Consider the following 18,109-nt stretch of genomic DNA (forward strand, 5'->3'; position numbering starts at 1 on the left):
TTTCCCTACCACTTCCACTCTCCCTAAAAATCAATGGAAAAATATCCTCGGGTGAGGATTAACAACAACAACAAAAAAGTTTTAATTTTATGGGGAGAATGACATAAAACATTTGAAATTAGGACCATTCTAGAAAATCCAGTACATGTAGGTGTCCGTATTTTTTCTTGGTCTTCCCGATTAACTTGGTTATTGGCATATAACTTTATATGTTAATCTGATATATTGCTATTTATAAAGTGCTTTCAGATACAATATTATCAGATGAATCTCTTCAAGAATACATATCCATTTAAAATCAACAACTTTGGGTCCTGAACTCTGACCCGAGTTAAGCCTAAATAAGCCAAATTTTGCACAAGAACTATTTCAGTTGCCTTTTATGTCTTCCAATGCTGTCATTACTCATTTCTTCAAGTCCAGACATCTTCCAATGTTATTTTGTACCTTCTAATGTTATGTTGCTATGGTCTAGGACCATGGTCGGCAAACTGCGGCTCGCAAGCCACATGCAGCTCTTTGGCCCCTTGAGTGTGGCTCTTCCTAAGCCTTAGGAGTACCCTAATTAAGTTAGTAACAATGTACCTACCTATATAGTTTAAGTTTAAAATTTGGCTCTCAAAAGAAATTTCAATCGTTGTACTGTTGATATTTGGCTCTGTTGACTAATGAGTTTGCCGACCACTGGTCTAGGATAAAGCAAAAGAGTACTTGACGTTGACTGTGATCTTCAGTGGTCTGTCACATTTGGATGTTTTACCCAGAGGGTACTAGGGACAGGAAATAAAATACAACAAAGAGGGCCTTTACCAATGTACTTACTTATTAAATAATGTTAAGTTTGTGATGAGACCTAAAAGATTCATGAATCTAACTACCATGCTACTGAGAAAGACAAAGTCCCATATGACCTTGGTGCTAATATTCTCCTCTCCCTAAAGAACTGACAATGTTTTAGTTTCCATAGAGCTATCTTCTGACTGAGCCTGAACATGAGTTCTGCATTGCCAACTTCAGAGTGGGAAGCACACAGCTTTTCAGGCCTGGTTCGGAAAATGGGCCACAGTGTCTGGTAGCCAGAGCATCACCTCTAATACCAGATTAACTGAGGTCCCACTCTGACGCCTCCCAGTTATGTAATGTGAGAAAAGCCCCTTCAACTTGTCAAGTCTCAGTGTCTCCACAGCAGCAATGATGCCTACTTTCTAGGGTTTTCTGCGAAAAATTGTGTGAGATGAGAGGGATAACTATCTAGTGTAGTGCTTGCTACTTCTAACCTGCTTTTTTGCTTCCACCTTCAAAGCATGCTGGAGCCCTTTAAGGCTGAACCTTTGATGACATTGGACCTTTGATCAACAAGAAATAGATACAAAAATTACTGCTGCCACTTCTTTGCAAAGCCTCTTTGCAGAGGCTTAGATCTCAGGGATGACTTTGGGTCCTCACCTCTGGTTCTGTGTACCACCAAGAGAGGTGCTGGTTGTCAGGTGGACAGATATGTGCTCTTACTCTCCTTAATTGGCTTATTGGCATGAAAATTGCAGGCTTCAGGTTACCTCCCCCTTTCTTCCAAATAGAACTCGGAGGGCATGGATTGCTTAGAGACTTCATTCCATTACTAATCATCTAATGGGATCATTTGAGTGTTTGCTATCATCATAATTTTATTTTAATCCAACCTGGGTTATAGTTCATTCGCTTGAAACTCTGGACTGGGTATCAAATTTGGGCTCAGTCCGTACTCAGGTCAATGCCAAATGCTCTGCTTCTGCCATATTTAGAATTACTCTATGAAAACTTTCATCACCAGATTTCTCTAAGCTCCCTAATAAAATCTGATGTCTCAGAACCAATTTCCACTGCAGAGGTCCTCTGGAAATAGGAGTTTACTTGAGCCTGGTACAGAGAGTACTGCCTGGGTTATAAGCTACTGATGTCTGCCTTGGTGTGAAGGGGAGCATAGAGATGGCTGTGAGTGTTGGTTTAGAAACTTTGGGGCTTAGGAAGTAGACCAAGGAATGTTTGCCCTACCATTATCAGATAGGAATTACCACTCAATATAGTTGTGTCCCAGTTATTGGCAGGAAAACACCCCAAACAAAAACACCACGATTGTTTGATTATCAGATGGGTGGGGTCTTTCTCCTTTGTTTCAAACTATTTTCTTCCTTGGGGTAAAATATGATAGCTGAGGTGCAGTATTATGGAAGTGGCACTGTACATCTAATGTAAGATGCACATCTCTTATCTACACCTCTTTTTTTTCTAAATATATTTTTATTGATTTCAGAGAGGGAAAGGGAAAGATGGAAACATCAATCATGAAAGAGAATCTTGATTGGCTGCCTCTTGCATGCCCCCTACTGAGGATCAAGCCCACAACCCGGGCCTGTGTCCCCAACCGGAATAGAACCTGGGACCCTTCAGTCCTCAGGCCAATGTTCTATCCACTGAGCCAAACAAGCCAGGGCTCTTATCTACTTCTCTTATCTGACTATAGCAGTCTTCCATCACTCATCTCCAACAATGACACCAGGCTATCATAGCATACATCATTCATTCAGGAGAGGACCTACCTTCTAGGTCATATTATTTTCTATTTTTCCTAGTCTCAATTTTCTCATTCACAAAATGGACATAAAAATGTATGTCATGGCTACCTCATCATATGGAAGGGCATATTAGATAATGTACAACATATAAATTAAGAAATTATTTCAAAAATGCTAGTGTTTTGCATAAATTGAGAATTGAACTTGCTCTAAGCTAACCCCCACTTTTTGTGGGAACTGGGTATCCATTTTATCCACACACAATAGATAGAGATAGAAAGTGAGTAACACTATGAACTGATGGTTAGAATTTCTTTTTTAAGGATTTTTTCGATGGGATATATTGATTTGACCCTATGTCACACAGTGTTCTTCAGTGACTTGTAATTGGCTCAGTGCAGGTTCCCTAAGTTTTCTCTTCTAACTTCCTTAGTTGTGTGCGATGTTATCATTTATGCTCCTGATTTCCTGAAATTCCGCTTGTTAAAGTACTATGCAGAGGAGACATCTGATAGCCAAGAAGTCTTTCCCGGTCATTCAAATGAGTTTCTAATGATTATTTTTTGAAGGCAGGAAGTCACAAATTGCCAAGAGTAAAAGAACTTGAAAACACAGAGGTGTTTTCTGATCTTCAAGGGACTGATTATATTTCTGAATGGAAGGCCTTATTTGATTGAAATAACCTGCTGTGCATTTCTTATGTTCATGACTTAGGTAACTCAAGTATACATTCTGATTAATAGCTGAAATAATTGATCTGATTAGCCTATTTTATATAACTAAGATTTAGAAATGTATTTTAAAAAGAAGTAAACTTTATTTTTACCTAAGCTGTAGATCTTGACTCTGAGATTACTATTTTAAGGATATTATAGGTAGCTTATATTGCAGGTAGCCCTAACTACTCTAGAAATTTATATATATAGTGTTCCAAAAATGTATACACATACATTGAATAATTATAAAGGAAGTGTTTATTAAACTACATTTCATTTTCAAAATTGAGCTATTAGCTGTTAAAGTGTGTATACATTGTTTTTGGATACCCTGTGTATATATATAACATTAATTTTACTTCCAAATTATGACATGTAAGAAACAATTGAGAATGGAAAATTACATGGTACCTTCATGTTATTGCAAGTGTGGGCCAGTGTCTGTATTTTGTATATAACAGTCACTTGGGTTCTATTTTGTGGGGGATTGAGAATCTAGGCGCACCAAATATTTCCAGGGAAACAAATGACTGTGTCCGGAAATCCTCTTCCTGGGCAAATATGACCTGTGCCTCCATAGACTTGCCCATTTCTTTTCCAGTAACCATGGGTTCCTCAGGACTGTTCTTAGATCCCTCTCTTTTCTGGGTGCCTATAACATAGAAGACTGTATATGAAGGTGTGGAAAACTGTGTGACAGCATTTGTCTTTGTCTCTAATTATTTGTGGATGTGCCCAGTTCCCACTTGTACTGTAAGTACCTTTAAGAGGAGCCCCATTGTGTACTTCGATATTTCCCAGGATCTAGCACAGTACTGGGCACATAGTAAGCACTCAATAAACACATAGTTAGTCAACATTAACTGGGAAACTTCTCAAGGTCTGGGATTCTGTTTCAAATTACCTACATGGTACCTCATATAAGGCCACGTGCTCAAAGGTGCTTATTGATTGATTTGATTGAAACTATAAACAGAATACCCATTCAAGTCTTTAACTCCTGTGATGATGCAAACTTGGGCCCCCAGTCTTTTCCTCATTTAACTTATCTGGCCCCAACAGTTTTAAATTTAATGCTTCTATCTGAGATTGCCTCTAAAAGTTGCATTAGAGAAGATTCTTAATTCTTCAAGTCATCAGAGGTAGAAGAGATTAGAAAAGTTTTCACTTCAATCCTTCTAATGGCATGATGAGGAAATAGGTCCATTGTGGTTAAGTAATTTGTCCAAGGTTATCCATTCATCCATTTAATGTTACATTTGAGTACCCATTTTATTCCAGATGACACGGTGAGTTAAGAGTAGAGACTCTTATTTCCAACTCTCCAGCCATAGTCCCCGTTCCAATCCCAACCACAGTTTGGCTACCATTAAATATTTAGCACTTAGTGCAGTGAAATCGTTCCCTCCTCTCCCCTTTCCTAAACACACATTAGAGAAATCATATGTCCAAGATTTCTGCTGGGCCCTACTTACGATGTCTATTTCCAACTTTTTCATCATTACAGCAGCCCTTATGGCAAGGAGATTTCATAACAAAGGTAAGACAAGACTATTTTTTTTAAAAAAAATCTTGCCGAGAAGTTTTTGAAAAATTTACAATGTTCATGATAAGTGAGGAACTCTTGGCAAATCACAGAAACAAAATGGGATTTGGGAATCCAGGTCTCAGAGGATTGGAATGGCTGTTTGGCCGAGTATGTGATGACTTAAGGGCTCTGATATTGACAGGCTTATAGGACCGGGCTAGGAAAGAGATTTGTCACTTCACAGCAGCTCTCGTCTTAGATAAGTAGCTTCACTTTTCTGTGCTTGAAGGAGACCAAAATTAGTAGCTCCTGTTAAGTCCAGGCTATAAAATTATATGCTTAGCCATGTAAAACTAAGTCATAAATTTTTTCTTTTTTGGTAAAGATGGTGACTGGACTAGTGATTGTGGATACACTAAAGATCATGGGCAGAGACTTTTGTGTGACTTAGAAGCTTGGTTGAAGGGTGAGGAACCGGGGAGGATGCAGAGAGGTGGCACTTTGTTCCCTGTGGCCTTTGCAAAGCTGTGGGATATTCCTGCCAGAAATGCTGACTGGGTTTGTGAGAGGAACACACCAGGGCTACAAGAAATGGAAATTAAAGGCATCATGGGCAGGGTTGTTCCCAGGCATAGAACCTGCTTCAGGTAAGTGAACATGGCAGCAAGGTGGCCTGGCATTCTGGGCCATCCTTCCCCCTCCCTGCTGGTGTCAAGGACTGATGCCCAAAAGATCATAACCTCTAACAGCATTGCAAAGTTAGGTGCCAGGGCAACACACCGCTCTTTCCAATCTTTATGTATGTACCTATTTCCAGGGGAAGCAATCAGATGGATGGCTTAGAGAAACAGCTTTTTAGGTTTGGCTTAAAGTATCATTTGGCCTAAGAAAATTGTCCTAGCTAATCTGAGCTTGGAAATTCTTAGGAGATACAGTTCTTGGCACTGGGGCTCTGAAAGTAAAACAGTTAAAAAATTACAGAAAATACTCTGGTAAATCTGACACTGGCCTTCTCCATCAGTTTACTTGCCGCCCCTTCCTCCCCCATGGGTACGGAAGACACACAAGGAAAGGACCATCTGGCCCAGCATGCCAGCTTTTTATTCGGTTGCTCTCAATCCTACCTTCCTGTTTGGATCACCCCTCTCCTCTGCCTATACTTCAGAAACCAATCAAGGTGTCTCCTGAGCTCATTTATTCCCTTTGTTTCAGCCGCCTTCTTGGGTAACTTTTTCCATATGCTTACATCCTTGCCTCACAACGGATTCTTTTTTTCTTTCTCATCCAAAATGGCCTTATTGAACTCTTAGAAAAGGCCATGTACTCGGATATAGGACAAAGTGCTTCTAAAGATCCCCAAGAACGTTTCATTACTTTTGATGACCAGGATATATATGGGGGTGGGGGTGGGGGAGAAATTGCTATGTTTAAAAGTAATTGACTGATGGGCAGTGATGCTAAGTAGGATGGAATTCAAGAATACGTTGTTGTTAGCATTGAAACCTCCCCCTCCCCCGTGAAGTGCACGAGTCCAATCTAGGTTTGGAGCTAGAGTCTGTTGTTGTTGTTATTATTATTACTATTATTAAAATGTGGCCTTTATGTACTTTGTTGCCCAGCTTGGCTTCAAGCCCTTCAACATGGTGACATTAGTATTCTTTATATTGCCTGTTGTGGACCAATTTTCTTCAGCTGTTGCTAAAACTTACTAAAATGCCAGATGTCATGTTGGAAACATGAAACCTGAAAGAAGGTCATAAATCACAAAAACAAACCATAAAAAAAATAATAAAATACCCCGAGTGCTGTGCTCTGGAGCTTCCCAGCTTCAAGTCTCCCTTTGTTCACCTCCCCCCCTCTCCACTCTGCCGCTCTCCCCACCTCCATCTTTCAGAGTTGGGGTGTTGGGGGGTGTCCAGCAGTTTCTCACCCAAGGCTTGATGGTGTGTTTTGCAGATTCTGAGCAGAGCACGGGTTCAGACTCGGAGGTGCTGGCTGAGCGGACTTCCTGCTCCTTTGACACGCACGCTGACCTGGGCCCGGGTGCTGCAGGCGCCGTGCCTGCTGCCATGGCTTCCATGGAGGAGATCCAGGTGGAGCTGCAGTGCGCTGACCTCTGGAAGCGGTTCCATGACATTGGGACTGAGATGATCATCACCAAAGCGGGCAGGTAAGAACATGTTCCTTTGAATGGCCACATTTAAAGAACAGAGGTCAAAGCAGAAGCTGTTCTATTTCTTCCTTTCACTTATTGGTGGTAGTAACACTGGTGAAGCCAAAGTCACGTGCACTCATGTTTTTGCATCTGGATATCTTGACGAAATGATCTTGTGTTTTCTGTGACTGCCATTTTTCTCCAAGGGCCACTGAAACCTAAATCACCTCTATCCTCACAAACATTTCTGCCTACACATGTGTTTCAGTTAATATTGGAGATCCATGGTACGTAACAGCCAAACTGATTGCCAAAGCAAGTGTTTCTTCACCATCCATCGTTCTCAACAGAACAAGTTTGCTCCCCAAGCAAAAGCTTGCATCTTCTAAGGCATTTAAAGGAGCCAGATGTTTTTGTAAGAATTTTGGTTCTGGTACGAATTGGGCTTGGTTTATCTTCTGAACTATTGATCCATTGTATTTATTGAAAGTATTACAAAACTTTCAAGCAACCTGATGGAAACTCTTGAAAATATTTATGTAGGATAATAAAAGTTTTTAAAACACAACTTCTCTTGAAATACACTAAGCTATTCCTTCATTGGTATCTTTCAATTTTCTTGAAGGACACTGTTTTGTTAGTTACCTATTTGTGCTGGATACTCAATGTATACTACATTATTTAAAATTCACAGGAATTCTATGAGGTCAGATATGATAATTCCAAATATGGGTGAGGGTGTGAAGGCCAAAAGAGATTAACTTGACTACAGCCACATGGGCAATAATGGGCAGCTCCAGAATTCTACACAACCCTGTCTGGCTCTAAAACTATGGTCTCAACTGTTTATAACTCTGCACTGTTAAGAAATGGTTGCAGTTCTTGCCCCTTGGGTTCAAAATGAAAATGATTTAAATAAAAATAAATTGGGGTTACACTTCTTGAGTACATAGGGGTAGTTCACTGAAATAAAAACAACAATGCTGCTTTCATATTTTCCAAGCCATTTTATGCAGTCTCACATCATGGAGACCAAAAAGACCCACCTCATTGATCAAAAGCTGTCTACATGAACATGGACATTTAAAGTAAAATAATATTTTTATTGGGTCCAGTTCACTTGAATGAATATAGTGAAACCTCCCAGTATAATAAAACACCACAAAAACATGAGGTTAAAACGAAACTGAAATATTGTTCATTTTCTTTCTCTTCCAGAACTAAGTTTTCTTTCTCTAAGTTTTAGCAGCGAATAAAACTATTAAAATGCTTCTTAGGAGGCACATCTTTGAAGGATAATTACTTTCCGTACCATTTCCTTTTTGTTGTTTGGGTTTCAGTTCTACATTTTGAGATGTTATGTCGTTGAAGGAAATAGAACAATTCAAGGAAAAAGTGTTTATTCTTTTTCTTAGTTTTGGGCAAGAGGCTTGATTGGAGAGAGAGGGAAAATTTCTTTTTTTTTTTTGTCTATAAGATTTTCCAGTTTTTATCTTGGATTTTTCACTTTCTACTATTGAGTCTGTGTATTTTGGTCATTTTTTTCCCTCATTATCATACCATTGTTTCCTGCACTTCATTGAATTCAGTTCATCTGAGAACCTCACTGACAACTCTTCTGTGACCTCCTTTTGTGATTTCTTCTGCAGTGTTTTCTTTTCCATATCTGTAGCTTCACAGATTGACTTTGATTCCTGAATCTATGTGGATATTCACAGGACAGACATACAGTTTGTTCTTTAGTGGTACCCCTTTATTTAGGTTTAGAAATTACATTAATTGCTTCTGCATTGCATTGCCTCAGGTGCTGCAAAGAAGGCTTTCTCTTCCGTAAACTTTGTTTCCTCCCTCCCCATTCCCACAGTTGTTTTCTTCCTTTTCACTTCCTATGTAGTATCCTTTTCAATTTCCATTTTCTTAGTTAATGTTAGTTATGTATGACTTTCTTTTCTTTTTCCTGCTCAGGAGGGCTTAGTTACCATCTACTCCTCACAACCAAACTGTAATCCTGTTATTTAGAACCACTGTTGTCTACAAAGCTCTCAGTCTTTGAATATAGCAACATAATCTGTGTAATCAGCACCACGGACAGAGGTGCATGTAGGGATTAATGGCTTTAGAAGACAAAAGAATTGGCCTAAATTTAGTCATAAAAATAAAACCAAACATATCTCATTTTGTAAATCTGAAAGATTATTTTTTTCTCTAGGGTGTTATGACTTCACTTGATATTCTGTAATAAAATGCTGACAAAAAGAAAAAGCAACTTTTGATACATTTTAAGAAGAGAATTAAAATATAGTCATAGTTTTGAAGCAGAGGGCGGAACGGAGATGATTTAGTTCCTTTCATTTGTGTTATAAGGGATGGGGTTAAAGGACTTATCCAAAGGCACCCAGCTCATTCATTTTAGAACTTGGGTACAGGGAAGAGACAGGTAGTTTTTCTTTTCTAATTTATATATATATTCTTATATACACATATATACATATATATTCTAATATATACGCACACATGTGTGTATATATACATATACATATCTATATATCTATCTCTATCTCTATCTCTATCTCTATCTATATTCCAGAGAGGGAGAGAGATAGACACATCAATGATAAGAGAGAATCATTGATTGGCTGCCTTCTGCAAGCCCCTTACTGGGGATCGAACCTGCAACCCAGGCATGTGCCCTTGACTGGAATTGAACCTAGGACCCTTCAGTCTGTAGGCAGATGCTCTATCCATGGAGCCAAACCAGAAAGGTAGCTTTTCTACTTTAGGTCATATAAAATGTTCCTGACAAAACAGTTAATCAGTTTAAAAACACCTAATCCCTTTTCTTAAAGTCACCAGAAAATGAATTAATCTTTTTCAATTTAACAAATCTCTATAGGTGGTTGAAAGGAACCACATTTTCTTATCACAGATTGCAAGTAAGAGGACTTCCTCTCTATCTCTGGCAAGATGCTCTCCAGCTACTTATACATACAGGACAATTCTAAGTCATTGTTATTAAGAAGGGAATTACTAATCTATATTTAAATCTATAACCAAGGTTCTCAAATTTTTGGAATGAGTGTGGAACAAGGTGCCTAACAAATGTTAGATTTAATCATTATGAGTAGCCCACCATCAAATTTCCTTAGTGCACTATAATACTAAAACAAACGGCTTCCTAATTAAACTTGTGAGGGCAGAGGGAGAAAATCTAAATATACTAATAGAAGCTTCTGAAAAATTATAAAATGGAAAAGAAGGAACAGTTATATATATATTCTTTGAAAATACTTAAGAATTAGCCATCATCCCTGTTGTAAGGACTATGGTCTCTCTTGTGCTTTCCCCAAATATGATTATGATGTCACTGATCTCATACAGAGGATGTTTGCTTTTTGAGTTGCTTTTGTTGGAATGTGTGACTAGAAAGCCCCTCATATAAACAACCAGTGCACATTTGCAAGATGGCTGTCTGGGGCCAAAGTATGGTCTATGGCCGTGAAATGAAGCAAAGCCAATTAGGCTGTATGTGGATCAAACCTGTGACCTTGACCTCATTAGCACTGTGCTCTGCCCAGCTCGACTAAATGGCCCCAGATGGTTAAACTTAATGTAGCATTTTGTGTACAAGTACCCTACAGAACAGTCAGGCAATCCAAATTTTTGAACCAAGCACTTTTTATGTCTGGCTCCTAAATGAATGACATACAAAAAGAGCTTGATGTTTTTCTTCTTTCTTATGGTTAAAGAAGAATGGTGAATTTTATTCTAGACTCCTTGAAACACAATACCTCTTTGGGTTGCTCCCTCTTCAATTATGAGAGTAGCTGTAAAGTGCCATATCCTGACCTCGCTTGCTTTGGCAAGTTTAACAAGCCATTGTGGTAGAAACAAGGTATTGCCCAGAGGCCACTAGAATTCATTTGGTATTTGCTCCCTATTCCACAGGGTCTTTCTCATGACACACATGTTGACAGCCTGAGAACTAGCAGAAATTTTTCTACATTTTACCCATTAAAAAAACACTTTGGTGGCCCTTTGTTTGGGAATGGTAGCACCTTCCTTCTTTTTTTTCTTTAAGACATTATTTTTAGAGTGGTCACTTTCAAATAGACTCAGCCAGTAAGAAATATTTTATGATCAGCAACTAACAGCTGTGATAAGCTACTTGGAGAGTAAGATGATTATAAATTATTCAAGTATGGTAAGTATATGAGTATAAGTATATTTAAGAATGTTATAGCCTAATAAGAAATGTGTTTGTGTGGATTCATACACATCATCCATCTATCTAATTACAATGATAAAGCAGGACATTGTATGTGCCCTTTGTGTATATGAATCATCGAATAGGTCAATGTAAGGTAAGAAGAGGTGCTATTTCAGCAATATAAGTCCTTAGCATATTTTATAGTGATAATTCCCAAAGTGAAAAATAATAAGCTAATTTTGAGAATTAGAGGACACTGAACTTTGGCGTGCTTAAAGTGCCTAATGAGAAGAGACTTTCTTAGCGTTTACTCCTGCTGCTTCTTCCCCTCTGATTGCTTGGCTTCCTACTTTATTCCCCTTCACAGGAGGATGTTTCCTGCCATGAGAGTGAAAATCACTGGTCTGGATCCACACCAGCAGTACTACATAGCAATGGACATTGTGCCTGTGGACAATAAAAGATACAGGTAATGAATGACTCTGAAATGTGGAATTGTGGGTACCACTAAAATTCCAGAACTATTCTTTAAACTCATTTGATGAAGCATTTTAACAGTGCACTGTATAATGCTCCGTACAGGGAATAAGGATGGAGAATATGCCAATGGCCTGTGGCAGAGCACCAGGCAGGAAGGAGTCACTAGAGGCAGGAAATCAGAACTCAGTAATGGTTGGGTCTGGAATCCATCTCCACTGTATCTCTGGAGAGAGTGGGATTGCATATAGTCTGCCAGGGTAGCAAAAATCCAATCCAATGAAATTAAGTCTAAAATTACTTCTGTTAACATAGAAAGTAACTAACATATTGAATGATTTGGTTTATGAAATGCTGAGGTAAAATGATTGATTTTGAAGAAGGGAAAGAAAGTGGACCTGTACAGTACATTCAATCATATATTTTGATGGATCACCCTGTGGATGGTGGAGGAAAAGAATAGGAGAATTGGGTGAGACCTCAAGAAGAACATCTAGTTAGGGAGAGTTTTAATTCATTAATATGGGTTGCGAGTTTACTAAATATTTTTCCTTCAAAGTCATGAAAAGCCAACATAGTCTCCATGTCTCTTGGATTGCTCACATGGAGTTCTTGTCTGAAACAAGTTGGGGCTTAATTGATCTCTTGAGATCTCAATCCAACCAGTGAATCATGGCTGATTTTTGAAATGCCTGAGAACTTGGCCCTAAATCCATGAATTTGGAAGAGAGACATGAGTGGTGAAGACCAGGACTAGTGTGGTGGGTCAGAGAGTTGGCCCAGAGAGAAGTGGTCTTGAATGCAGGACTTAAGAAGGGAGAGGCTTCTAATCTTTTTAGAGGATCTTGGGAGTTGAGATTTGGACTGAGTGCCTCTGTTTGCCAGGACCCAGGGCCTACAAATTCCTTTGCTAATAAACAGGAAGTGTCAGATCCATGGAGAGCACCCTTCAGAACTACAGGGCAATTGGCAAAGTCTGGAAAACTGACCTCCTTTGCTACCCAAAAGCATCTCATTTCCAGTGGCTTTGTGGGAAAATAATGTGGGAGATGATGACGTTCAAGATAGAGTTCATCAAAGAAAACACTGGGAAGACTTGGTGTTGTTTCTGGGGATGGTTGCACTAAGGCAGAGGCCCTCCATTTTCCTAGAAATGCCTCAAAATCAAGATCCCTGGCAAGGAAATGGTTAACGAGTGAGCTGCTTGGAGGGTCTCTGCACATGGCTGTGTTTTATAGGACGATATGGAAGATGTTTTTAATAAGGAACCAAATCCTGAACAAGTGGCCAACGGATTATATGGTTTGCATTTGAAAGGTGAAAGGTTGCAGTAAAATACCTTTTCCATAGCTAGGCACGTGGGTTAAGGATGCCTGTGTGCACACAGGGGTGCAAGGCAAGGAGAGGGAGAAGAAAGAAAAAGGACTGTGAGAATGTTTTTCTTATGAGAGCTGCAGCTTTGATCATTAACCACAACACCTTTTTGCTCTCCCCCACCCCATCTCATGCTCCATTTCCCCTTATCTTTCCTTTTTTCTTTGTGTACTACTTCTCCATTCTTGTCATCTCTTTGCTCCTCTCTCCTGTCCCTGCTTGCTCTTTGGACTGCTATTCCCTCTCTGCACACATCTCTGAATTCTCCTCTCTCCCTCTCTCAGATACGTGTATCATAGCTCCAAGTGGATGGTGGCTGGAAACGCTGATTCCCCTGTGCCACCAAGAGTTTATATACACCCTGATTCTCTAGCTTCCGGAGACACTTGGATGAGACAGGTGGTCAGTTTTGACAAACTCAAGCTGACCAACAATGAACTGGATGATCAAGGACATGTGAGTCAAAGAATCCCATCTCCCTCTTCCTCCTCCCTGCTCTTCCCCTTTTTGCTTTAGAGCTGACTAGCCCCAGGCTGTTGCAAACAGGTAAAATAAGAATCTCCATGCCACTCTAAGTCATCTTAAGAAAATAAGCATACAGTTTTTTTTTTATTCCTGTGACATTTCACTTATTACAAATCTAACATTTAGCAAACGTCTGCTATGCATCAGGTTGTGTTTATTAGAAGTCTTGTGCTCCAGGTACGCATGGTCTAGTCAGGGGAGAATTCAGAGACAGAAATACAGGACAAATAAAAAAATGGTGAAAGAAATCACAACATTCAGTAGAACGATGCACAGGGAAACAACTGAAGTGACAGTTTTGGCTGATTGTCAAGAGAAGAATTTATAAGAGAAGAATAGGCCCTAAGGCTTTCCAGGTATAATTAGATTACCTGATGCTATCAATTTACCTTTTGCCGTAAAACATATACTGAATGTTCACTGAATGCCATGATCCATATTGGGTGCTATGGGAAGATTGAAGGAGCTAAAACCCTGGCTCCTATCTTGAAGGAAACGACAATCTTCTGAGGAAGGGATAATGTACTTACACTATTCACTCTCACGTGACATAAGAGAATGTCTATAAATTCAGTAACAAAGTGCAAATAATAGCTTGTAGAATGTAAAGACAGCATGAGCCCATGTTGCAAATTTGAAGCAGGAGGGAACCACTGTTATGTGGCAGAGGTCTGGGACCTTTTAGTGGAGTGACGTCTTCTGGTACCAGAGCAGTCATTCAGCATTTACCCAGTTAAAGCAAGCATCCACCGCCCATGATCAGGATAATCTGCTATATGGTTCCATGTGATGCTTTCTAATCACTTAGTCCTGTCTGTGGTGGGCAAGTATACTGATTTTTGGTTTCTTGTACATCCCGCCCCCTGATTTCTGGTTTCCCACCCCCAATCTGTACTCTTTCTAAAATGCTTCTACTCTGTGATTTTATTTGCATGAGAGCTTGAAAAGATGTAGGGACCTTAGAGTCAACCCTGGCTTAATGTTTCTCCTTCTCATTCCAGATCATTCTGCACTCCATGCACAAATACCAGCCTCGGGTTCATGTGATTCGCAAGGATTTCAGCAGCGACCTTTCACCCACAAAACCTGTTCCTGTTGGGGATGGAGTGAAAACGTTCAACTTTCCTGAGACCGTGTTCACCACGGTCACAGCCTATCAGAACCAACAGGTAAGAGGCTGCCTTGAGAGTTCCTAGCGGTATCTCCTTTTTAAAGAGGGTATCCAGGAGGCTTTTGGTAAGAAAGGCTTTGTCCTTCCACATGGCACTGGGGAGCATGGAATGAGAGACAGCAGGCTTGCAGGGCACACAAGGCACCCATGATGACAAGGCAGGAAGGCCTAGGAGCAGCTGGCATGGTCTCGATTTAGATCAGAGACCAAATCTTTGCCCAGGAGGAGCAAACCTAAGTCATCTTCATGTCTCTCTGTACGTGTATCCATGTTCATAATCTCCCCACATCCTGGCAAGTGTTTCTCATTTGCAAGTTCTGAGGTTTGATCCATTCCTTCCCTCTTATCTGCACTTTTCCATGTATCCCAGCACCTGGCTACATTACAGGCAAGAGGCATCTAAAATTCCATTTAAGATCCACGGCTTCACTTACACTTTCAGATGAAATTTACCTGTGATCACCAGCTACACCCTAAGATCTGTATGCTTTAATGTCAGTAATACGTCCATTCATTCCATACATATTTAATAGACACTGATGAATGAACTCATTAAGATCAGTTCTGGAGACCAGGAGGGTCACTATCATAATTCAGGCTGAACTTAGAAAGCCACAGATCACTGTGACAATAAAAGGAAACTGAACATGGGTACCTGAAATCCCTTTCTCTTCCTCAAACTTCTCTAATAGGCATTGTCCTGTGTCTGAGTACATTCTCACTGTATAAATATTTTGTCTATATCTGGACTGGGGTAGGGGCTGTTGTGGTTTGGTAGGGGTGGGAAGCCATAATTAAGATAATGAGATTTGACAGTAGAAATATCTGGTTTGATTTATGACTTTTCTATTGATGAACTGTATGACCTTGAACACCTTTCTGACCCCCTTTCAACCTATTTCCTGGTCTGAAGATGTTCTAGCTTCACAGAGCTACAAGGACTAGAAGAGGTAATATGTCTAAAGTCACTGACACAAATCTGGCATCTAATTAATGGCAGTCAGACATTGCTAAATGACTGGGCCCATAGACATGAAGGAACGTGGGAAGTAGAGGTCATTTTAAAAGAATAAATTGCTTAGCCCCGACCAGTGTGGCTCAGTAGTTTGGAGCATCATATCATGCACGGAAAGATAGCAGCTCAGTTCCTGGTCAAGGCACATGCCCAGATTTCAGGTTCGATGTCCAGTCGGGGCGTGTTCTGGAGGCAACCGATCAGTGCGCTTGCGCGCTCACTCTCTCTCTCTCCTCCCCACACCCTTCCTCTCTCTCTACAATCAATAAAAAACATATTCTCGAATGAGAATTAAAAAAAAAAAGAATTGCTCATTAAGGAGAAAGGGGATTGTTAGGAATTGGAAGAGCTGTGTTGGCTCTTCAAGATATTGTAATCAATAGGTAACTACTTTGATCTCTCTGTTCTCGTGTCATGTTGGTGAATTCATGATGTGCTGACATTCAAAATAGATGAGTCATACTCAATTCTGCCTATTTTGAAGTCAAGATAACAGCTTTTGCCTGTTTAACAAGCCTCCAGTCCCTGGATAAATCAACAGCACGACTGTTTAACATTCCCTTTGGCTGCATAGATACGATTTAATATAATGCAGTGACTTACAATAAAGCAAACTAACCTCAGCTCTTTCCCCCAGGAATCTTGAGGTTTGCATCCTGTAAGAGAGCTGTGAGCGAACGATAATTTTCAGACTTGTCTCGAAGATGCTGGGCAGCATAAACGGTTCTCTTTTGTGAGCTATATGCACCTATTACTGTGTTTTTATTGCCCTCAACCTTCCAGAATGAGAACAATTAATATTTTATGGCCAAACTCCTTATATTTCTTTTTAAGAGAATGGTTAGGAAGCCTATCAGAGTAAAGAGGAAAAAAATGAGTGGTAGGTTTATTGTTCTCAGGAGCTTGTTTGCAGTAACACAATGAAGAAAGGAGGAGAGCAGAACTGAAATGAAATGTTACCCAGTTTCCTAAAGAAGGTGTCTTTTCCACAGAAAACAATGGGCTAGACATTTGGAGACCTGGGCTTTAGTCCTAAATTTCCCACTAGTTACCTTTGTCACTGGGCTCTGTGTCATTCTGGGCTTCAATTTCTTCAACAAAATGAGCAGTTGGCTTATGCTTTCTAAGGTTTCTGTTAGCTCTGAATTTATAATTTCTCCCTCCTTTTCCCCTGCATGTTTTTTTTTTTTTTAAATGAAGGTTGGGAGCAATTTATCATTATCAAACAGAGGCAATAGACATGCGATTTTCAACTATTAAAAATGATGAATGTTCATGTTTGTAAACTTGTTTGAACCCCCACAATATTTTAGACTGGTGTAGTTTTAGCCAGTCCATCCTTGAGCGGTGGGAACATGGTGTTTTGTTGCTGGTAAACAAAACACTGTAACCTATACTATTCACTTGTGTCTCCTCCCATCCTCTCCATTGTTAACAATACTTTCTATTGACTTCCATCTTGTCACCAAGGCTGGACACCTGACTCTCCCACATCCAATCTACCACTAAACTCTGATGCTTCTACTGATGCAGTATTTTCTTCTTTCTAATCTCATTGCTTCTGCCTTTGTTCTGGACCTGCCCCTTTCTCCCAATCTTGGGATGTTGTGATAGCACCCGGCAGAGTCACCTGGGCTGCAAGCTCAATGTCTCATTGCTGGATGGATCTTCCAAAAGCACAGCTCTCACTGCATCATTTCTGTGTCAGAAATTGTCAATGACTCCTCAGTGCCTTGGGAGCAAAGTCCAGGATCCCAAGTCTTTCACATAAGGTCCTCTGTGCCAATTACCAACTACATTTCTAAGCTTATTTTTAATTAATCCTCATTAAGCATCCACAAGAGTTCAGCAATCTAGTTAGAATTTTACTATTTGTACTTTGCAGCTGCCTTACTTTTGCCTATGTTCTTGTCTTTGCAGAAATGCGCGCCCCCCTTCATCTTTATCTGTCTAGCGTCCTTCTATTCTTCAAGTTTGGTGCAATTACTATCCCCCACCACCTTCCTTACTTTTTCAGGTGCAAATGAGCTTTCCCTCATGAAAGTGTTAGTGAGTGTAACACTCTCTCATGACCCTATCACTTGCTGATCTGTGTATGTTTGTTCAGTCTTCCTCTCAATATTTTAAGCATTTTAAAAACAAAGGTTGAATGTTCTACAAAAAACAGTGAGCCATGGTAGAAAACACCAGGTTGGTAGTTAAGAGACTCAATTGAGTAGTAGACCCAGCTCTGCAGCGGATGAATTGCACTGCCTTTGACGAATCCCTCCACCTCAATAGTCTCATTTGCAAATCGGTGGTTTGATCTGAATCAGTGTTTCTATGTCCTCAAGCCAATGGAGAAGGTTTTTATGGTCCATTGAAAGGTGAGAAAAATAGAGATAGTGTA

At 39.9% G+C, this 18,109-nt stretch overlaps 1 protein-coding gene across 2 annotated transcripts in view; it reads left to right on the forward strand.

The window, feature by feature from the left end:
• TBX15 (T-box 15) overlaps positions 1-18,109 on the forward strand; it is a 54,652-nt gene that overhangs the window by 3,729 nt on the left and 32,814 nt on the right. For both annotated transcript variants that reach the window (XM_015563497.1, XM_015563499.1), the window contains exons 2-5: positions 6,753-6,966; positions 11,526-11,627; positions 13,294-13,465; positions 14,536-14,703. In XM_015563497.1, coding sequence (XP_015418983.1) covers positions 6,753-6,966; positions 11,526-11,627; positions 13,294-13,465; positions 14,536-14,703 — 656 coding nt within the window. The remainder of the gene's footprint in view (positions 1-6,752; positions 6,967-11,525; positions 11,628-13,293; positions 13,466-14,535; positions 14,704-18,109) is intronic.

This window comes from Myotis davidii, unplaced genomic scaffold (assembly GCF_000327345.1).
Source record: "Myotis davidii unplaced genomic scaffold, ASM32734v1 scaffold217, whole genome shotgun sequence".
Taxonomy (NCBI): Eukaryota; Metazoa; Chordata; class Mammalia; order Chiroptera; family Vespertilionidae; genus Myotis; species Myotis davidii.